A 23,191-nucleotide genomic window follows, 5' to 3' on the forward strand; every position below is an offset into this window, starting at 1 on the left:
CTGAAGGCAGAATGTGTGTTCTAGTGCCTTGTCTATGTAGCACTTAGCACTTATTTCTAAATTGTACCCACAAGGTTTAGCTTTTAAGGCCACTTTTAAGAGACAAATATATTCTGTTTTCATTTCCTTTAACTACTTAGTTAAAGCATACATACTTATACAAAGACACTGTTGCAAGCACTTCACAGATATTAACCTGTTTAACCAGCTAGCATACCAAAATGATGATATCTGCATGCAACTATTTCCAGTGTTGCTAACTGGGGTTACAGGGAGGTGCAATGCTCAGAGCAGATAAAGGACAGGCCCCACATCATGGCTATGTGTGATTTCTGCTACATTAAAGCTGTGACAAGGCTTGCCTTTTAAGAGAACAGTATGACTGACTACCTTCTCAGCTGATCCACTGTTGTTGACCTGTGTAAACTCAGTTAAAACTGAGCAGTCTAACATCATGTTTTACTTTGATTATAGATTATTTTCATGCATTAAGCTGTAACAGTTAATAAAGACATTTGAGATTGAAATCTGTGCCCTTCCTCAGCACTTTATCATTCTGTCTATCCAAATTAGTTTAAGCTTATTTTTTCTGCCCCCAAATTGTGCAACTCCAGATGGAGCAAAAGCAGTCTTCACATCATAGTTCTTTGGGAGGTAATGATACTGGTTTAATACAGTTGCACAAACAGTAGCTTATCTCCTGTATTTCCATGTACTCGATCTTATTTAATTGATAAACTACTCTGTGAAGGACATATTAGTATGCACATTTTACACATGAAGAAATTTACTTTTGAAGAGATTAGATGTTATGTACTTATCACTGAATCAAGGCTGAACTATAGTTAGGTTTTTAAGTGTTACTTTTATGTAAAATAGCATGAGATTTTTCTGTCTTGTGTTCCTTAACAACAACCTACATTATTCAGCATGCTAATTATGTGCACCATTTTGACAAACTGTGTGTTTATGACAATGAGTAACCCTCCAGATTGGACAAAGAATGTAGAGTAAGTTAAACTTTTTTTTTAATATTTAAGCATATGTATATAAACATTAATATATATGTATGTTTGAGGCTTTGATTCTATGTCTTAATGTAACATCCTTGAAATAAAACTGAAGAGCATATTTAATAAATTACTTAATGATACAACAACATGACAGTTCTGATTGGTCCAGGGCTTAGGTCTTGAATCTCTCACGTCATTACCAGAAGTTTATTATTGTGGACATTCAACACTTCTTCTTTACAATCTACAGTGCTTCAACAAATACGTGAAAAAAAAAATAGTAGAAAATAGCCAATATGTATGGCAGATTCTGGTTCCAGTTAAATGGCAGACTGACTCAAGAATATGAAAGGGCAAGTTGTAAATGCTGCAAGGAAATAAAATGAATTCCTTATTTCCATCTCTACTAAGAAATAAAGTTCAAAATTTCTAACTGCACAACTGGAAAATTCAGTTGATTGAAGCCTAAGCTAGCTGAAGTTAAAGTTAGGGTTGTGTTTACAAACACTGGAAGCATTACTATTGATTTCTGTATCTCTCTCTTCTGTGGAGACCCTCATGGGAGGACAGGAAGAGTTTATGCTATTTAGCAAGGGGGGGGCGGGGGCAATCCTAGCTATCAAACCTGCTCATACTATGTTGTGATCCCTACAACTCTGCAGCTGCCCACCTGCTGACCCTTATACCACAGAATATTCCCACAAGCCTCTTCCATCAGTGCTTTGCAAGGGAGGAGTGAGGAAATGGGCATATTCTGCAGAAAAAAAAAATAATGACTTGAATTTTGGAAAGACTTTAGGTTTTTGAATTATTATGAAATTTTGTTCTCATATAAAATTTCACCACTTGTAACCCTACAAATATCACTTTTGATTTCATTGAAGTCATTTTTCAAGTACATTGACCTATACTGAAGAAAAGGAAATATAAGCATTGTTGATTTATCAATGTCTTCTCATTCTTAAAACTCCAAAGAAATTCAGATTTTTTCCTTCTGAAGGAAAATTGTTCCATGCTTCTGAAACTCTGTTGACTGGATACTCCATCATTAAACTCACTGACTAATTTTCAGGAAGCTGAATTCATTCCTGTCAGTACCAAGCCATTTCAGATAGTAGCTAGACTAACTGTATATGACATATATATGTTTGACATTGACGTGCTCTGAAAGAAAACTATTACTCTATATATTCTTTCTGGATACTTGTTTCTAGGTATACCTTCACAGGAATATATACTTTTGAGTCACTTATAAAAATTATTGCAAGGGGCTTCTGTTTAGAAGATTTTACTTTCCTTCGTGATCCATGGAACTGGCTTGATTTCACTGTCATTACATTCGCGTAAGTGCCTTTTATGAAATTTCAAAAACAACACAATTGATTTTCTGTTCACACTTCCACTTTCAAATGGGCATGCTTCAGTGACAGAGCACACAGGCGTGGTTTACAGAATTAAGCTCTGGGTTGTCATGTCACATCACGGAAGTATAAGTGGCATTTCACTGTTCCAGGAATGTGTTGACTAGTTGAACTATAATTTGATATGCAATAAACATATGAAAATTTTATATATGCCAGTCTTTCAAGCTACATACACAAATGTGCCTTAGCATACATGCTTATATACATGTATATCTTGATATTCATAATATGTCTAAGGAAATTATTTTTAAAATACATAGCAATAAAATTTCCACTAGTTCCACAAATGTACACTTGTCTTAACTATGGTGATGTGTCTGACTAGCTTCTTGTATTAGGCTGGTATAATATTAGACTAGATCCATGCACCAAAATATTCAAAGTACTCTGGAGATCAAGCTTACAAGAAAATTAGCATTTCTGATGCATATTTAATTTAACACACTATTAGGTATATAAGCACACATACTCGACCTTTGTTTCTTTTCTACCTTTGCTTTTTTGTCTTTTTTCTCTTTATGGCCTTATTTAGTTCTGATTTGCCAACATAAACCCTTTTGTCAATATGCATGATTCCTGTATTTCTGTCTTTTTTTCCTAGTAGTAAAGTGAAGTGAGCCTGAAAGTAGGTGAAAATAGAAGGTGGAGGATGGTGAATCAATCAATGCCATCTTTCTTTTGGGGGCTGCCTCATTGGCATCAGTAGTCATGAGGTGCAAGATTAGAGGACAAGAGAGAGGACAGGGAGCACTGACTTATGCAGAAGCATGGATGTTGTCTGTCTTGTTTTAATTGCATAACTTCGTCTCTGGTCAGGATGCACCCATTCTTCTTTGTGCACTCCACCCACATTTCAAAGGAAAGCACTGTGGAACTCCTGCTAGGGTTTTTTTGGGGGGCGGGGGGACTGGGAGGAGCTTGAGAGACTAAAAAACAGTGGCAGAAGCATCATTGGGTTCCATAAAAATCTTGTTTTAAATTTACCTAACCTTTATTAAAAATTATTCTAAGAAAACCTTATTGTGTACCCAATGGCAATGCAGCAATCTGGCTTATGGTAGTTAAATGCCTATTGGGTGATTTTATGTATTATTTTTCCTTAACTGAAATCCATAGACCATAATGAAGACTCATTTTCTCTTTTATGAATTCTCCACATCACACGTTGGATGTAACTCAGTGGGAGAGCGTGTACCTAGCACATGTGCGAGACTGGATTCCATTCTTAGTAGCACAAAAACTAAACAAAACAAGATGGCAGCAAGGGCGCACACTTCATGAAGGTTTAATTTAGTTAATGATCGTAAATTTTGAAAATAAGGCTTCTGTGGGGAACTTAATTATTTTTTTTTTTAAATTTAACACACTATCATTTAAAATAAGCAAGAGGGCTGAAAGGATAGCTCAGCAGCTAAGGTGCCTGCCAGCAAAGCCAAAGGACCAGAGTTCAATCCCCCAGTACCCACATACAGCCAGAAGCATATGCATTTGGAGTGGGTTTTTTTTTTTTCTTTCTTTTTCTGCAGTGGCCAGAGGCCCTGGTGTACCCATTCTATCTGTCTCTCTTCTCCCTATTTTTTTTTTTTAATTTGAAAATGACAGATGGAGAGAGAGAAAGAGGCAGATAGAGAGAAACAGAATGGGCACACCAGGGCCTCTGGTCACTGCAAGCGAACTCCAGACACGTGTGCCCCCTTGTGCATCTGGCTAACATAGGTCCTGTAGAATCGAGCCTCGAACCGGGGTCCTTAGGCTTTACAAGCAAGTGCTTAACCGCTAAGCCATCTCTCCAGCCCCAATGCTTGTAAATATTTTTTTAAAAGATGAAGAAGTATAAAATCAGCAAGAAAGAGTTTATAAACATCTCAAATAAATACTATAAGTCTTCCTTACATCTTGAATAATGGATTTAATTCTACAGCTACATAAGCCTAGATTATTTGTCACCTTTTCATACTTTCATAGTCTTAAGAGCTTTGAAAACAATTTCAGTAATTCCAAGCAAGCAGTGAACAAGACAGACTCCTTGTACCAGCAACTATTTCTTTGTATCTTGTCACTGTTTATGTGTTAACCCCCTTGTTACAGATATGTGACAGAGTTTGTGGACCTGGGAAATGTCTCTGCATTGAGAACATTCAGAGTTCTCCGAGCACTGAAAACCATTTCAGTCATTCCAGGTGAGAGCTGTATGTAAGCATATAGGATAAAAAGTGATATAACCTAGTGTACTTTCCCAAGCCTTTTTGTTTGGCGTTGTAGCCAATAATTATAAGACAGGGCATTTCACACAAATGGTTCTAATTGTCCAATCTAAGTTTTATCAGCCTTTGTCTTTAATGGTTGCTTGCAAGAGACAGTGTAATGTGCAGTCTATATGATTTGCATGTACTTTGAGATGTTAGTATTTTTGCCATGTTAGTTTTACCAAGGATTTGTTCCTTGTTGGATGTATCAGTCTTTAGTTTCTCATTCATTATATGTACTGACACCCATGTTCAACAAAATAAATCTTTGAAGTCTGGCACTAACAAAAGACTAAGAATAAGATAAGAAGAGCATGGGTCCTCGTGACTTATCTTAAACTGAAATTGTACTCTACCTCTAGTTCCATAGCAAAAGCTATCTTGCTTACAAACAGGAATGGAAACCCATCTCCTCAGGTAACTTCTTATAAATTTGTCAACTGTCCCTTACACTTTGTCCCCACACTTATAAAAGTGTGGACAAATTTCAACAGCAAGGCAGAGAAACCCAAGACCCTATTTTTAATATAGACTTTGCAAAGCTCATGGGCCTCCCACTCCTTTCTATCAAAGGAGGTAGAGCAGCATTTCATTGTGTGTTGCATTATAGAGGGTAGCTCCATCAGATCTTCAGTGTGGGCCCCTCCCTGTCATTGCTAGCATGTTCTAACTTATATAGGAACTTAATGTTTTCAAGAGAACTGTGTGGAGGCTTTTCTACTTCAGATGTGTTAAGTCTTCATAGTAATAAGCCTCTTTCTTTCTTCCTTCTTTTCCTTCCCTCTCTCCCTCCCTTCTTCTCTTTCCTTCCTCCAGGCCTGAAGACCATCGTCGGGGCCCTGATCCAGTCTGTGAAGAAGCTCTCTGACGTCATGATCTTGACCGTGTTCTGTCTGAGTGTGTTTGCTCTCATCGGGCTGCAGCTCTTCATGGGCAACCTGAGGAATAAATGTGTGCAGTGGCCTCCCACCAATGCCTCCTTGGAGGAACATAGTACAGAGAGGAATGTAACTTATGTGGATACCAATGGCACAGTTATAAATCGAACTGAGTTTGAATTTGACTGGAAATCATATATTCAAGATCCAAGTAAGAATCATTATTGTATATATTTATTCTGACTTTTGAAGCAGAGTCTCACTATATCCCTGGCTGGCCTCAAATTAACAGTGATCCATCTACTTCTTACAGCTACAATTAAAAGTGTGAGCCATCACACCTGTCTTACATGCGTTTGTATTTTCATTGATGATCATGATCTACCTTCATCCAGGCAAGGGAACATTAAAAGTGATCATAAGATCATACTTGCTCAGAAAATTATCTAATAAAACAATTTAAAATGTTTAAAAGAGTTTTTTGTAACATTTCTTTCTACTTGATGTTTTTTTCTTTTTGTTTTCTTTTACAATGTGTTGGCAATTGAACCAAGGAGGTTATATGTGCTGGGCAGGTGCTCTACTACCGCTGTGCCCAGCCTCTCCCAAAATTTTAAATAATGGATCACTTGTTTCCTGGAAATATTTTTTTAAATTTTTTGTTCATTTTTATTTATTTAGTTGAGAGCATCAGAGAGAGAAAGAGGCAGACAGAGAGAGAGAATGGGCCTGCCAGGGCCTCCAGCCACTGCAAATGAACTTCAGATGCGAGCGCCCCTTTGTGAATCTGGCTAACGTGGGTCCTGGGGAATCGAGCCTCGAACCGAGGTCCTCAGGCTTCACAGTCAAACGTTTAACTGCTAAGCCATCTCTCCAGCCTTTCCTGGAAATAATTTTAAGCACCTTAACAATGGTTTGCACATAGCAACTGAGACAAACCAAGGTCATAAAATTCTTTAAAGAAAAAACCTTGTAAATTCCAAAGTGCTATGCGATGCAGCCTGTTTGACATGAGCTACAGAAAGTCAGACTTGTGCAAGGTCGAGGGAAATAATGGTGAAAATGTATGCCTTTAACATGTGTATAGGAGTGCTTTTCATTTTGTGGAAATCGAGTGAAACCTACAGATAAATACATTCCATTTGAAAAGCAGTATCAAACCTTACAATCCTTTAAACTTCAGAAGAGAGCAATAGAAAATGACTGATATATCAATGAAGTTATAGGAATTGGTTTATCTTTATCTCAAATATTTAGACCAAATATTTGAACACTGAAATAGTCTATTCTGGAAGGAAGCCATTCTCTTCTTAAAGTTACAATAAAAGTAAGTAAAATATTTTCTTTTCTTTAATTTTAGTACTTTCAGTAGCAGTATTTCAAAAGCAGCCAGAATTAAAGCAGGATTCATTAGGAATGGAAATGTGCTGATAAGTAAGAATGGTGAGGGCCAAAACTCACATGCTGGGCATGCTGGCGCATCACCATAACTTTAGGACTGTAGGACCATGAGTAACGGTCTGAAGAAAATGAATAAATTTCAGCCACGTGTGATAGGAAACAAATGGGAATTGTCACAGAAAGGGACCTGTGATTTGATAGTTCTCAGAGCAGTGTTAGCATCAAAAAAGAGTGAAGATTTACAAATGGTGTCTCCTTTTAGCCATGGGCCTGGAAAATGCCTTGCTTTGGTGTTTCTTCTTTGTGGTGTTCGGGTGCATGCAAACTAATAATCTATAAACAATAGTCAGATTCCAGCTTAAGCACAATAACTAAGAACAGTGTCAGCACAGAACACAAACATGCCTTATGCTTTATTCACTCCATGTAGCTTCAGTAAGTTTTTGCTGATACAAATCCCCTGTAATCTGGTGTTTGCTGAGTTTTTACTGATGCTGGCTGTGATGATATAAGGGGTTTTCTTCTCTTCATTGAACAGTTAACAGGCATCCTTTCTCTTATACTCAAGAGAAAGAATATCTGGTTATTTTTTTAACTTTTAAAAAATATTCTATTTTTATTTATTTATTTGAGAGTGACAGACAGAGAGAGAAAGAGGCAGAGAGACAGAGACAGAGTGGGCATGCCAGCCACTGCAAATGTACTCTAGATGCATGCACCGCCTTGTGTATCTGGCTAACATGGGTCCTGGAGAATTGAGCCTCGAACCGGGGTCCTTCGGCTTCACAGGCAAGCGCTTAACCCCTAAGCCATCTCCCCAGCCCTGGTTACTTTTAATTCTAAAACTCTATGATTATCATCCCTAATAATACTACACTTGATGAAAAAGAATAGTTTAAATCAAGTCCAAATATAAATACAACTCATCCTTGAAAGTGATGGAAAATTAAATTTATTTAAAGTTGACTGATAAATTATATTCTCTTCAGCTTAGTTATATTTCATTTAGAATAAAACTTTTAGATTGTTCACTTTAAAATATGGAACTTGAGCTGGAGAGATGGTTCAGTGGTTAAGTGCTTGCCTGTGAAGCCTAAGGACCCCAGTTCGAGGCTCAATTCCCCAGGACCCACGTTAGCCAGATGCACAAGGGGGCACACACATCTGGAGTTTGTCTGCAGTGGCTGGAGGCCCTGGCACACCCATTCTCTCTTTCTCTATCTGCCTCTTTCTCTCTCTCTCTGTCACTCTCAAATAAATAAATAAAACTAATAAACAAAAAAATATGGAACTTCATTTATAAATGCAGGAATCAATAACTTAACCAGAAACTACCAAAGTCCTTTTGCACTAATTTAAACTAAAAGTTTAAAAACCCCATGCTGGTATGGAGGGATGGCTCAGCATATAAGGCACTTACCTGAAAAGCCTAACAACATGGGTTAAATTCCCCAGTACCCACTTAGAGCCGGATGTGTAGAGTGGTGTATGCATCTGGACTGCATATGCAGCAGCTAGAGAACCTGTGGTGCCCATATTCAGTCATTCATATCTTTCCCTTTCTCTTGCTCTCTCTCTCTCTCTCTCTTCTCTCCTTACAAACAAATAAAAAATTAGAAATACTTTGCCAAATTTTCCATGTTCAAAAATGTCAGGATATTTGAAAATAAGCGTGATTATTCATTTTATGATAGTCTGTATCCTTTATAAGATTATTCATGGAATAAATTCATCTGACAATTTGGCCCTGAAAGCCTTTCTTCTTATATAATCAACAATAATTAATTCATTCCATGAGGTTTTCTGTCATCCACTTACTTCTTCATTCAATAAACTATAGTGAAAGGCTTCTAGATCCAGTGCTACTAAAAGACAAAAAATTGCTGTATTTCCTAGACTAATAATATCTTTTTTTTTTTTAGCTGCTACTTGGATAGGAGTATAGGAGGATAATAATATCTTAAACAAATGGTTATGATATAGGATGAGTCTAAGAATACTATGTATGCCTACATGTCACTGGTGGTGCTGACATGGTGGGTCTTCTCTGCCAAGTAATACTACAAGCAGAAGTTGAAACGAGCATAAAAAAAGCATTAAAAAAGTTGAAAAGAGCATGAAAAAGAGGTGATTAGGGATAGAAAGATTTGACATATAACAATGCTCACTATCATTATTTCAGTTAACTATTTAAGATTGTTAAAATTTTATTTATCGGGGTTGGAGACTTGTCTAAGCCATTAAAGATGCTTGGTTGCAAAGCCTGACAGCCTGAGTTTGATTCCTCAGTACACATGTACAGCCTGATATACAAAGTGGAGCATGTGTCCAGATTTTGCAGCAGCAGAAGAGGCCCTTTGTGCCCTTACTCACTCTCTCTGCGTTTTCCTCTTTCTCTTTATTCTCTGTGTCCAGTAAAAATATTTATTTATTTATTTATTTATTTATTTATTTATTTATTTATTTATTCTAACAGCTAATGCAATCTATGGATCTTTTACCATATACCACTGGGGTTGTAGGTATATGTGTTATGGATGCATAGGTATAGTTGTTTTGAGAATGAAAAGAAATACATATTATTTTTATCTATTTCTACTGAATGAAATTTTTATTGACAATTTTCAAACATGTGCATAATATTTTGATCATAGACCATTAGATGAAATTTTTTATTTCAGAAGGCTAGGAACAAAATATCGATAGCTGTTTTAAATGCTCTGTATCTATGGTTATCTTTAACTTTATATTACAATAAAGAAAACATGGCACCATTAAATATCTGAAGGGAGAAGTATTTGAAATGCAAAGGGAAAAATAATTCCTGCCTCTGAGAGTATTATAGGATGTGCTTAAAATTCTTTGAGCCTAAAAGTAGGACCTGACTTCCCCACTTTCATGTTAGTGTTTTTCACAGCGTTTGTCATGTGATTTTCTTTCTTCCCAACAGGGTATCATTATTTCCTGGAGGGTTTTTTAGATGCACTGCTATGTGGAAATAGCTCTGATGCAGGGTAAGCCACCAATTTGTGTGTGTATGTACACATGCGTATATGAACCTTTTGTCTTTTGTAGAAATAGACTGATTACAACAACTAACTTTATTCCTACTAATCTTTCAGTAACAAATAAGTATATATAGTATACCTATGTAAACCATGAGATTATTTAAATACTAGGTAAGTGTTTCTCTGTAAAGAAATAACTAATACTCTTATCCATAATGCTGTTTCCCTCAAGTAAATATATCAAGCTAAGAATCAACTTGGGAGACTCCACAATGAGGGGAAATGCATTGGAGACCTGTTAAAATGCTAGTTCTAGAGAGAAAATAGCCTTGTAAAATGTTACTAGAAACAATTGCATCAACTGGCTAGTAAGACAATATTAAGTGAAATGTTCAGAAATGTATTCATTACATAAAATACTAGTGTCCTTTAAAACAGTGGGTAGATCATCTTATAAATATAGGCTTCTGCCAAAATTAAAAAGGCAGCAGAATGTCTTGTCATACTTTCTTTTTCCCCATTTACAGCCAGTGTCCAGAAGGATATATGTGTGTAAAAGCTGGTAGAAACCCTAACTATGGTTATACAAGCTTTGATACCTTCAGTTGGGCATTTTTGTCCCTGTTTCGGCTGATGACTCAGGACTTCTGGGAAAATCTTTACCAACTGGTGAGAATCTGAAGAGATACCTACTGCATTTAAGTAGAAGTATATAAGGATACAAACTGAGTCATAAAACACAAACCACAGCGTAATATAGCAGAGAGAGCAGAACTTGAAATCCAGAAATTTGAGTTCCTCTATCTACTGGTTATAATATATATTAAGCAGAAAAATACCAAGAACAATAATTGTCTCCTTATTCTCCTTGATTCAAGCCCTATTTCTTTCCCTTCTGAGGCACAAATTCTCATAACAGAAAGCACACCTCCCCTCAGTTCTGCCCTCCTCCAAACATTATGCCTTGGTGGGAAGGTAAAGGGGAAAAATGCAGCTATAGAAATAACTTTGGTCTCTTCTTTTACTCTGATGAAAGGCTCAGCTTTTTGATGGAGGACTCCGTCATTTTTCGTCAACATTTTTATTCTTGATGAATCCAATAATTCCTTCCTATGAGTATGAATGCATAGATTAAAGAAGAAAGAAGAGATAGAGACTCAAAAAATAGTGAAAGAACTCAATGATTAGCTTATCTGAGTTCTGCAGCACACAAGTAGGTTGAATGGTAAAGTCACCAATTATTGAAATGATATTGAAAAATTTCCTGATTTCTTTTTTTACTTCCAGACATTACGTGCTGCTGGGAAGACATACATGATCTTTTTTGTTCTGGTCATCTTCTTGGGCTCATTCTACCTTATAAATTTGATCCTGGCTGTGGTGGCCATGGCCTATGAGGAGCAGAATCAGGCCACGCTGGAAGAGGCTGAGCAAAAAGAAGCTGAATTTCAGCAGATGCTTGAGCAGCTTAAAAAGCAGCAAGAAGCGGCTCAGGTAAATCACGTGATCAAGCCCACCTCCACTCACAGTACAAAGCTTTATCTTCCTGCCTTCTTCTTTTGGAACCAACCTTTTCATTGTTTTGAGGAGACATTGAAAGGCAGCATTGTTTCACAGTACCTGAGGTAGTATGAAAAATCAGAAAACATTTATTCACTTTGATCACCTGTTCAGCTCTAGTTGATGTAATTATTCAGAAGTGCTCACAATACTAGCCATAGAAGTTTCTTATGTTACTTAAGCACCTTAAGATTCTTATAATAAAAATGAAAATATCACCGTTTTGGAATCTTGGGTTGGATATTTTAAAGTTAATTTGGTGTGTATGTGTATGATATGTGTGTTGTGTGTGTGTGTGTGTGTGTACGCATGTGTGTACATGTTTGTAAGTTTGAGACCATGCATGCCAACACCTGCCACAGCTTTCAGATTTTTCACACTCTGGGGAAGAAAACTCAGGTGTTCAGAGTTGCACAGCAAGCACTTTATCCACTGAACCATCTCGCTATCCCCTTTGGGGACTGTTTCATGCTGATGTTTTAAACTTAAGTTGAATGAATATACTAGATTAGCATTAAAATAAAACTGTAAGGGAATCATTATTTTTTACAAAAATTGGTTAGCTTTTATATAAAAGATTTTCATATAATATTTAAATAGTCTTTTGTTTTCTTTACCCCAAAATATATTATCTTGGGATATGCTTAGTTAACTGCCTTTATAATTATAAGAGCATTCATTCTCTGCTTCAGCAATGTCCAGTGGTCATACAAATGTCACCAACATCATGGAGATTAGGTAATCAAAAGGGTTGCTTGTTTTTGTAGTGAGATGTCAGCAAGTATAGTGAATTGTGAACCTAGTCCCATTAAAAACTCACTTTTTTATTTTTACAAAAAGAATTCTGTAAGGTATTTTTTACTGCTGCTCTGTACTGAGGGAATATGATAATTTTAAATGCCAATTTAGTGCCAGAACAGTTGTCCTCCACATTGCGTTCTTCCTCACCATCATGGCTTTTGAATCCGTATTGTGGTGAAGATGGTTGCGGGAAGTTGTGGAGTACTGAACACCTCATTCAGCTTTGCAAAAAAGTTCAGTGCTCTCTTGTGGAAATAGTATCACAAAGTACTGAGCAAGGGATTTGTAGCCATTCGGAAACTTGATTGATCGTCTTTAGAGGGTATTGAACCCCTTAAATTGTGGAGAGGTGGCTTCAGCTCATTATCTCATTCTCTTGTTTTTAGGAAAGGAGCTTAAATAATTAAACTTGTCTTCCATGCTCCAGTTTGTTTCTTCAGAAAAATGACAATAATGCTAATGGAATACCAATTTTGAAAGCAAAACAAGTCCCACAAAGTGATGTTATTTTATGTTCTGTCATGCCCCAGTGCATCTTTTTGAATATGTGGTCTGTGAAGCATAATGCAGGCATCATAAATGTTAGCATGGAGAAAGCCAGCTCATTTCTGAACGTCTTTATTAGCTAGAACATAGCCCCTATGCTCACAGAGTATCTTCTATGTGGTACCAAGTTCAGTCAGCTAAATGTCTTTTGGAAACTCCATGCAAGCACTTGAGCAATTTAAGGGAGCATTAAAAGCTTCTCTAGTACCATGCTGAAGTTACTTATTTTTCTCTATGTAGCAGGCATCAGCGGCAACTGCCTCAGAACATTCCAGAGAGCCCAGTGCAGCAGGCAGGCTCTCTGACAGCTCATCTGAAGCCTCCAAGCTGAGTTCCAAGAGTGCTAAGGAAAGACGAAATCGCAGAAAGAAAAGAAAACAGAAAGAACAATCTGGTGGGGAAGAGAAGGATGAGGATGAGTTTCATAAATCTGAATCCGAGGACAGCATCAGGAGGAAAGGGTTTCGCTTCTCCATCGAGGGGAACCGGCTGACATACGAAAAGCGGTACTCCTCCCCACACCAGGTAGGCACTGCTGCGCCCCTGGAAGCAGGGCTGGAAATAAGAGTGCTGGAGACAGGGAGAATAAAAACGGACTCGGAATGTTCGATACTCAAGTGACTGCCATTTTCATTTTATTAAAAGCTATCTTTTCCTCAAGTAATCATAGGAGAGCTTTTCTCTCTCATATATGAATATGTATATGTATGTGATGTACATGTATGCTACTTGGTTCAGTTGAAATAATACTATGTTGAAGGTCAGGAGACCTGGATTTTCATTCTGATTCTGTCATCTGGTAATCGTAACTAAAAACATCTAAACTAGACATGATGGCTCATGGTTTTAATTTCATCAGTCAATGTTCTGATTCTTGACTCTTTAGCAATAGCAACAACAAAACTAATGAGTAATGTAGTTGTGGCTTTTTTATGATTTTACGTTAATTGTTCCCTTAATCCCTTTATAAATTAGCATGCTTCCAAATAATACTAGTCAGGGTTTTAGCTTGGCATGCTAGTGCATGTCTTTAATCCCAGTACTCCAAAGGCAGAGGTAGGAGCATCACTGAGTTCCAGGCCAGCCTGGGACTATAGAGTGAATTCGAGGTCAGCCTGGGATAGAGTGACACCCTTCCTTGGGTGGGGCGGGGGGGGGGGATTCAGAGTTTTTAACTTCAAGTTTTAAGAATGCTATTTATAGATGAAACAGAAACTGACAACAACTTTAGCCAAATACTTGTGATACTCAAGGAAGTTTATTTAAAGTGGACAGATAGGGCTGGAGAGATGGCTTAGCAGTTAAGCACTTGCCTGTGAAGCCTAAGGACTCCGGTTCAAGGCTCAATTCCCCAGGACCCACGTTAGTCAGATGCACATGGGGGTGGGTGCATCTGGAGTTCGTCTGGAGTGGCTGGAGGCCCTGCCGCGCCCTTTCTCTCTATCTGCCTCTTTCTCTCTGTCTGTCGCTCTCAAATAAGTAAATAAAAATAAACACAAAAATTTAAGTATACAGATGGTGGCTTGGGAAAGGTTTTTGTTTGTTTGTTTGTTTTGGTCGTTATCTTTAGTCCTCCATTTTTATTGGGGATGGCTGGAGACTTCATTGTATGGACTAATTCTGTTTAATCTGAATGCCTATAATTTTGGAATTTAATCAAAAGCAATGTTCCACATCCTCTTATGAAGAGTGTTTCCTTCAACTTAATATTGCAAAATGGTTTCAAAGGGCTACTTGATTACATCTTTACTTTTTACTGTTTGTTCCAAACTTCTAGTCTTTGCTGAGCATCCGTGGCTCCCTGTTTTCTCCAAGGCGAAATAGCAGAACAAGCCTTTTCAGCTTCCGAGGGCGAGCAAAGGATGTAGGATCTGAGAATGACTTTGCTGATGACGAACACAGCACCTTTGAGGATAACGAGAGTCGGAGAGATTCCCTGTTCGTGCCCCGAAGGCATGGAGAGCGTCGCAACAGTAACCTAAGTCAAACCAGCAGGTCATCCCGGATGTTGGCAGTGTTTCCAGCCAATGGGAAGATGCACAGCACGGTGGATTGCAATGGTGTGGTTTCCTTGGTTGGTGGACCTTCCGTTCCTACATCGCCTGTTGGACAGCTTCTGCCAGAGGTGATAATAGATAAGCCAGCTACTGATGACAATGTAAGAAAGTTTTAAATAGCTTAGGCATTGCTGGCCCATGACTGCTGTACCAGCCAGTGTTTCTACAGAATGGAACTCTGGAGAATGAATCCTGGTTGGTCAAGCTGCAAATGCACCTGCATCTTATAATATCTTTACTAGACTAACCAACTAAACCTGAGAACCTCAGCACTTTCTTGCACAAATCGGAATGCATTACTTATTGAACATGCCAAGGATTAATTAGACACAATAATTACTGCCTACAGTTGGAGGATTTGCTATGTGCCCACACTAGATACCAGAACATCCTCAAAGGTCCTGGTGTAATTGGGAATAAATAACCCTTCTCTCTAAGTTTAAAGGGTATATAGTAAATCTTTCCACCAGAAGCTCGACATACCTGTGCTGTAGTTCAGATCTTCAAAAACACTGTGCATACATAGATAGCTTCTTTATTTCTTTACAATTTCTAGCACTCATATTTATCTTACTGAAAAAAATGCTGATATAGGTCTTTTCAAAACTACTATGCATAAAGATACAAATTATTAATATAAACAGATGAAATTATTTTCTGTGTACAAATGTGTGTTATGTGTTTGTGAATGTACATCCAAATGAGGAATTTCCAAACAAAGGCTGCCTCTTTTTAAACTGTTTGCTCATGTGGAAATATATCAGCATGATGAGGCATGACTAAGTCAGACTAGGTGACTTATTGCTTTGGTCCCTGGAGGAAACTGTCATCCATGCAGCCATGAGTGTGATTTTTTGTTGTTGTTTTTTTTGAAGTACACTTTGTGTTTTCAATGACCATCTGTATATTATGTCTAGAAAATTAGATGGCAGCTAAGAATGTTGTAATAGTTGCCATTTCATTTCTCAAACATGAAATGGCTTGGTCACCTATGACTTTTCAACTTATTAGGCTTTCACTAGTAGTTTATAAATAAAAAATTCTTAAATTTATCTGTGCAAAGGTTTGCCACCTGCACCATAATCATATTATATCTCAAAAAATTAATAAGTGAAAGGATAAAAAAATCATATTTCCCTATATGACTGAATGGTTAACAGTTTTAGCATTCCAGGTTAATGAGACAATAAGTCAGCAATATCTGCCATCACCAGTTACATATGAAAATGCATGATGCATGTGTCTCGTGACCATCACTGTCACCATTTCTTTTTGTGCTTGTCTCCTTGCTCAAGTTAATCACTTAATGCATTAGTGTTTACTTTACAGGGAACAACCACAGAAACAGAAATGAGGAAGAGAAGGTCAAGTTCTTTCCATGTTTCAATGGACTTTCTAGAAGACCCATCCCAAAGGCAAAGAGCAATGAGTATAGCAAGCATCCTGACAAACACAGTAGAAGGTCTGTGGCAAGTGGTGTTCTTTCTTCCATTACCTCAATGAAACCATCATTATCTTACTTGAAATACATATCTCTATGCATCAGTTCCAACAAGGAAACCATTGGTCTGACTATTATGTGTTCATGTATTCAAAAAGCTTTGAAAACTTTAAATGCAATGGTGCTGGACACTGAAGCCTTCACGTGTTTAGTATATGTAGAAATTCTTTGAGGATGCAGAAAGTGTTTCTCTTTGGGGTTCTAGTCCCATTAGTCATAACAGCTCTGTTATAGTCATGAGCCTCAGTAGCACTGCATCTTCCAGTGCCATACTTATACTCTATAAGATCGGAGAAAGGAGTAAGTTATTATCACTTAGTAAAAAGAAAATAAAAAGATGATTTTTTATTATATCAATTTCTACCCTAACTCTTATAATGACATAGCAAGTCATTAGCATAGCATTGCACAGACTAAATACCCAAACCCTGTGCCTATGGATATTTCATTTAAAATACCATCCACTGTGTGCTGAGCCATCATGTCAATAAGGAAGGGAGAGAGGGCTGGAGAGATGGCTTCATGGTTAAGGCACTTGCCTGCAAAGCCAAAGTACCCTGGTTAAATTCCCCAGGACCCACATAGGCCAGATGCTCAAGGGTACACATGTATCTGGAGTTCATTTTCAGTGGCTGAAGGACCTGGTGTACCCATTTTCTCTCTCTCTCTCTCTCTCTCTTTCTCTCTCTCTCTCTCTCTCTCTCTTCTCTCTCTCTCTCTCTCTCTCTCTTCTCTCTCTCTCTCTCTCTCTCTCTCTTCTCTCTCTCTGTCTCTCTCTGCCTGTTTATCTCTCTCAAATAAATAAAATATTTTTTAAAAAAAGAGAAAGGAGTGCATTTATTTTTTTTTAAGAAACTATTTTCTATCTTGATTCTATGCACATGTCTGATGAACTATCTTTAGGATTCTAGAGTAAACCCTGTATTATTTTCAAGTACAAAAGAAGTTGACATTGTATCAAGTGGAAATGTGCCAAGTACTAATAATGTGTTCAGTGGATCTAACATAAATATCTTTGTGTGTAATATAATTCTTTTAGTGTCATTTTCATATCTTTAAATCTAGAACTTGAAGAATCCAGGCAGAAATGCCCACCCTGTTGGTATAAATTTTCCAACATATTCTTAATTTGGGACTGTTCTCCATACTGGTTAAAAGTAAAACATATCGTCAACCTGGTTGTGATGGACCCATTTGTGGACCTGGCCATAACCATCTGCATTGTCTTAAACACGCTGTTCATGGCCATGGAGCACTACCCCATGACGGAGCATTTCAACCATGTGCTTACAGTAGGAAACTTGGTAAGCATATTGGAAGGTAAATGTGTTCAGTCTTCCAGTTTTCTGCTTGAGAAACTGTTTGCAGTCAATAACATATAACACTTTTTCAACCACAATTCTCACGTGAAGCACCATGGCAGTTGTATCTGGCTGTATTCTGCTGTTTGGCAAATGCAATGGCCATCAAGGTCTATGCATAAGAAGAAATAGAAGAGTAGTGCTGGGCGTGGAGGCGCACGCCTTTAATCCCAGCACTCGGGAGGCAGAGGTGGGAGCACAGCTGTGAGTTCGAGGCCACCCTGAGACTCCATAGTGAATTCCAGGTCAGCCTGGGCTAGAGCGAGATCCTACCTCAAAAAACAAAACAAAAGAAAACAGAAAAAGAAATAGAAGAGTAGCTATAGACAAACAATATTACTTAAAAGTCAACAGTGATAGTTTCCAACTTTTCAAAATATATAACTCATAGTTTAAGATTATGTTTTAAAATGATAGTATCACAGATTTTCTCACTATAGAAGGCCAATGAAAATCAGCCTCCTTCCTTACTCATTATTATTGCAAGAAATAATTTAAAAATATCTCCAGCTTTTCTGTTTCTAGGGTCTAAAAGAAATCTATCAACTGTTTTATATGTCTATTCTATATCAAAACCATGAAACATTGAAAATTTACAGCATATTTACATAAATGGAATTAGCAGGCCCATGTTTGTTGAAAGTTGCCACTTAATTCTGTTTTCATTGTATTTCAAAGCATAAATTATTAAAATGTTTGTAAGTTGACTCACCTTAAAAATATTATTTTTTAGTTAATGAAAGAAACATCTAAATTAATTCATCTATTTATTATAACATTTGGTTTGAGTTTTATGAATTTGCTGATAAAAATGAAAAATATGCTTGATATCTTGCAATGTATTAGCTACTGTTAAGACTTTATCATTTGTATTACATGAATATATTTTTTTAATTTATTTTTTATTAGATATGAACATACTTAGTATGTAAGCAACACATGTTGGTACCATCCTTTCCTTCATCCCTGCCCCTTTTCTGAAGAGGCCCTCATTGTTGGGCATGCAGGTCAAACCCATGGGATTATGGGTCATACATTGTGGTGACAGCAGTCAGTTATGGGGAAGAAGCAATGTCTTTATGTAAAATATCCCAACCTGTAGCTCTAACAATCTTTCCATCCCCTCTTCCACAAAATTCCCTGAGCCATGTTGGGTTGATTTTAAGTTTACTTCAGGGATGGGCTCTGAGGAGCCTCTGGATCTCTGCCTTGGTAGGTGTTGAGTGTCCTGTGTTTATCTCCTTCACCCTTGTGCTGATATCAGATTCCCTGAAAAAGCAGCACTCTTGTTCATTTCCCCAATTCCTGTGTGATTTCAGCTGGAGCCAGGGTGAAGTGCACTGGGTCATTTATCTCCTCAGGTCCAGCTCCAGTCTGAAAAACAGAAGCAGAATATCCAATGGAGAGTGAAGTCAGCCCTGGTTAAATGGGATGACCATTATTAATTTGAGAAAATTTAAAGGGTGTAGATCTCTTGTACCCCAAGGTTAGTGGGAGCTTGACAATGGAAAGCAAAATTGTTATCTGGATATGATTCTGACTTGTTTCACAGTTCCAGATATGGTTTCTTTTCCATTGAGCAGATCTGTTAGCCAATCCAAGAGCAGTTGGTTACCAAATATGTCTGTGTGCCACTATTGCACTTGTATGAGTATCATGAGAGTTTGTTTGCTTCTGAGTAGCTTAGACTTTGAGTTGCTCAGACAGATGTTGGCCACCCTTCCCCAGTAGCCATGTAGCACCTTCCAGTACTAGATGGCAAAGATTTCCTCCAATTCAGTGGGTAATCTGTTGGCTCTGCTTATGGTATGTTTGTCTGTGCAAAATATTTTTAGCTTCATAAGATCCCATTGGTTGAGTGTTTGTTTAATTTCCCGGGCTATTGGGGTTTTGTTCAGAAAGTCTTTTCCCAGTCCTATATCATGGAGAATGACTCCTATTTATTCTCCCAGTAGTTGAAGAGTTCAAAGTCTTATACTGAGGTCTTTAATCCATTTGGACTTTATTTTTGAGTATGACAAAATGAGTGGTTCTACTTTCATTTTTCTACATATGGTCATCCAATTTCTCCAACACCATTTATTGAAGACACTGTCTTTTCTCCAGTCTACATGATTGACATCTTTGTCAAAGATCAAGCAGACATAGTTACTTCACCTATGGGCTGGGTTTTCAATTCTGTTCCATTGGTCTATGGTTCTGTTTTTATTCCAGTGCCATGCTGTTTTTGTCACTATGATTCTGTAATATATCTTAGATTAGGTATGGTGATACCACCAGAGATGTTTTTCTGGCTAAGGATATGTATGAATATCTGAGGCCTTCTGCCATTCCATATGAATTTTGAGATCATTTTTTTTTCAATCTCTGTGAAGAATAATGCTGATATTTTTATTGGTATTGCATTAAATCTGTGTATTGTTTTTGGTAGAATTGCCATTTTCACAATATTAATTCTACCCTTCTAGGAACATGGGAGGTCTTTTCATCTTCTGAAGTCCTCCTTGTTTATTTTTTCCTTGAGGTTTTTTTTTTTTTAATGTTTTCATTATATAGGTCTTTCACATCCTTGGCTAGTGTTATTCCAAGATATTTCATTTTGTGGTTGTTGTTGCTATTGAAAATGGGACAGCCTCACTGATTTATTTCTCTGTATATTTGTCCTTTGCATATAGAAAAGCTACTGACTTTTCTGCATTGATTTTGTGTCTTGCCACTTTACTGAAGGAATTAATTGCCTTTAGACATTTTGAGATGGAGACTTTTGTGTTACTTATATATAGGATCATGATGTCTGCTAATAGGGCTAACTTGACTACTTCCTTTCTAATTTGAATCCCTTTTGTTTTTTCTCCTGTCTTATTGTTTGGACTAGTACTTCTAGTACTATGTTGAAGAGCAGTGGTGGGAGTGGGAACCCCTGGCTTCTTCCCAATCTCAGTGGGAACTCTTTTTTTTTCCTATTAAGAATCATGTGGGCTTTAGGAGCTTTGTAGATAGCCCTTATTGTGTTGAGGTATAATCCCTCCATGCCTATTCTTTCCAGTATTTTTATCATGAAGTTGTGTTTTATTTTGTTAAAGGCTTTCTCTGCATCAATTGAGATGGTCATTTGGTTCTTATGGTTAAGTTTATTTATGTGGTATATTATGTTGACCGATTTCTGTATGTGAACCATCCCTACATCCCCAAGAAGAGGCCTACTTGATCAAGGTGGATTGCTTCGGATGTGTTGTTGAATTTGATTTGCATGGATTAAATTCAGTATCTTTGCATTTAAGTTCATCAGGGATATAGGCCTATAGGTTTCTTTCTTTGCTGCATCTCTGTCTGGTTTTGGTATTATGGTGATATTAGCTTCATAAAAGGAATCTGAGAGGATTCCCTGGTCTCATATTATGTGAAACAATTTGAGAAAAATTGGCTTCAGTTCTTCAATTAAGGTTTGATAGAATTTGGCTGAAAAGCTATCCAGTCCTGAACTTTTCTTTTTGGGAAGTTTTTGAATGCCTTTTCAATCTCCATGGATATGATAGTTTTGTTTAAGAGATTAATCTGCTCTGAGTCTAGTTTTGGTAGGTGCTTTGTGTATAGGAATTCTTCCATTTCTTCCAGATTATCTAATTTTGTGGAGTAGAGGTTTTGGAAGTATGCTTTTAGGATTCTTGAAATTTCACTGAAGTCTGTTGAGATCTGTCCTTTTTTACTTCTGATTTAATTAATTTGAGAGTTCCTTTTCATTCTTTTTTTTAATGTTCTTGCTTGATCAAATTGGCCAGGGATTTATCAACCTTGTTAATTTTTTCAAAGAACCAGCTCTTTGTTGCATTTATTTTTTTTAATTGTTTTCTTAGTTTCCAATTCATTAATTTCTGCTGTGCCCTTCATTATTTCTTTTTGTCTGGAGCTCTTCTGGTTGGTTTCTTCTTGTTTTTCCAATTCCTTTAGAAGGCTAATGAGAAGAACATGTATTCTGTAGAGTCGGGGTGGAAAATTCTGTAGATGTCCATTAAGTCCAATTGATCTATGATGTTCTTGAGCTCTATTATTTCCCTGTTGATTTTTCTGCTTTGTTGATCTGTCTATTGATGATAGTAGAGTATTGAAGTCTCTGACTATGATGGTGTTAGCATTTATTTTTGTTTTATTATCAAGTAGATTTGGTTTTATAAACTGTGGTGCACCTGTGTTTGGCACGTATATATTTATGATTGTGATATGCTCATGTTGGATCATTCTCTTGATAAGTAAGAAGTGGCCTTCTTTGTCCTTTGTTATTACTTTTGGTTTGAAGTCTATTTTATCTGATATTAATATAGCAAAACCCACATATATTTTATTGCCCTTTGCTTGGAATATCATTTTCCAACCTTTCACCCTGAGGAGGTGTCCATCTTTAGTAGTGAGGTAGGTTTCTTGAAGACAGCAGATAGAAGGGTCCAGGTTTTTGATCCACCCTGATAACCTGCATCTTTTGATGGGTGAGTTAAGACCAGTAATATCTAAGGTTATTACTGTGAGATTTGAATTAATCCCTGCCATGATGTGGTATTTTATAGCTCTTTGTGCTTCCTTGTGTTTTATACTATCTTGAACCTGATATAATTTTGGTTACTGTGATTTTCTTCTTGTTGGTCTTAAGATTGGTTGTTTGACTGTTCTATGTGGAGTATCACCTCAAGTATTCTCTGTAGGTTTGGCTTTGTGTTCATGTAATCATAGAGTTGACTGTTTTCTTGGAACATTTTCCTTTTACCATCTGTTATGGGGGATACTTTTGCTGGGTAGAGTAGCTTGGGTTGGAAGCCACAGTTTTTTTATACTTTGAAGTGTTGCATTCCAGGCCCTTCTGGCTTTCAGGGTTTCCAGTGAGAAATATGACATAATTCTGATAGAATTGAGGTTTTTTTGTTGTGAGTTGTGTCACTCTTGCTGCTTTTAACACCTTCTCTTTGTTTTCATTGTTAAGAGTTTTAACTATGATGTGCCTTGGGGAGTATCTTCTTTGGTCCTATCTATTTGCTGTTCTGTTGGAGCCTTGTATCTGGATGGTCCTCTCTTTTGAGGCTCAGAAAATTGAGACTCAGAAAATTTTCTTCAAGAATTTTGTTGAATATGTTCTCTATGCTGCAAGCCTTGAGTTTCTCTCCTTCTCACATACCTGTGATCTGGATGTTTGGTCGATTTAGGGTATCCCACAGTTCCTTTGTATTCTGTTCACTTAAGTTTTTGAACTGAAGTTTTTGGCCTTCTGATCAATGTCTTCTGTCTTGTCTTCCAGGTCAGAAGTTCTGTCTTCCATTTGAGTAAGTCGGTTGGTGAGGGGTCTAGAGGGGCTTTTATAATTTCTATTTTATTTTTGTTATCTGTTGTGTCATTTTGCATTATGGCCATC

The 23,191-nt window shown here is 37.2% G+C and overlaps 1 protein-coding gene across 1 annotated transcript in view; it reads left to right on the plus strand.

The window, feature by feature from the left end:
• The window catches only part of LOC101607308 (sodium channel protein type 1 subunit alpha), a 150,444-nt gene that overhangs the window by 69,583 nt on the left and 57,670 nt on the right, over positions 1-23,191 (plus strand). Inside the window, exons 4-14 of the mRNA XM_045147269.1 lie at positions 921-1,010; positions 2,228-2,356; positions 4,526-4,617; positions 5,500-5,772; positions 9,913-9,976; positions 10,498-10,639; positions 11,258-11,464; positions 13,118-13,402; positions 14,655-15,002; positions 16,264-16,396; positions 17,501-17,739. Coding sequence (XP_045003204.1) covers positions 921-1,010; positions 2,228-2,356; positions 4,526-4,617; positions 5,500-5,772; positions 9,913-9,976; positions 10,498-10,639; positions 11,258-11,464; positions 13,118-13,402; positions 14,655-15,002; positions 16,264-16,396; positions 17,501-17,739 — 2,002 coding nt within the window. The remainder of the gene's footprint in view (positions 1-920; positions 1,011-2,227; positions 2,357-4,525; positions 4,618-5,499; positions 5,773-9,912; positions 9,977-10,497; positions 10,640-11,257; positions 11,465-13,117; positions 13,403-14,654; positions 15,003-16,263; positions 16,397-17,500; positions 17,740-23,191) is intronic.

This window comes from Jaculus jaculus, chromosome 4 (assembly GCF_020740685.1).
Source record: "Jaculus jaculus isolate mJacJac1 chromosome 4, mJacJac1.mat.Y.cur, whole genome shotgun sequence".
Lineage (NCBI taxonomy): Eukaryota > Metazoa > Chordata > Mammalia > Rodentia > Dipodidae > Jaculus > Jaculus jaculus.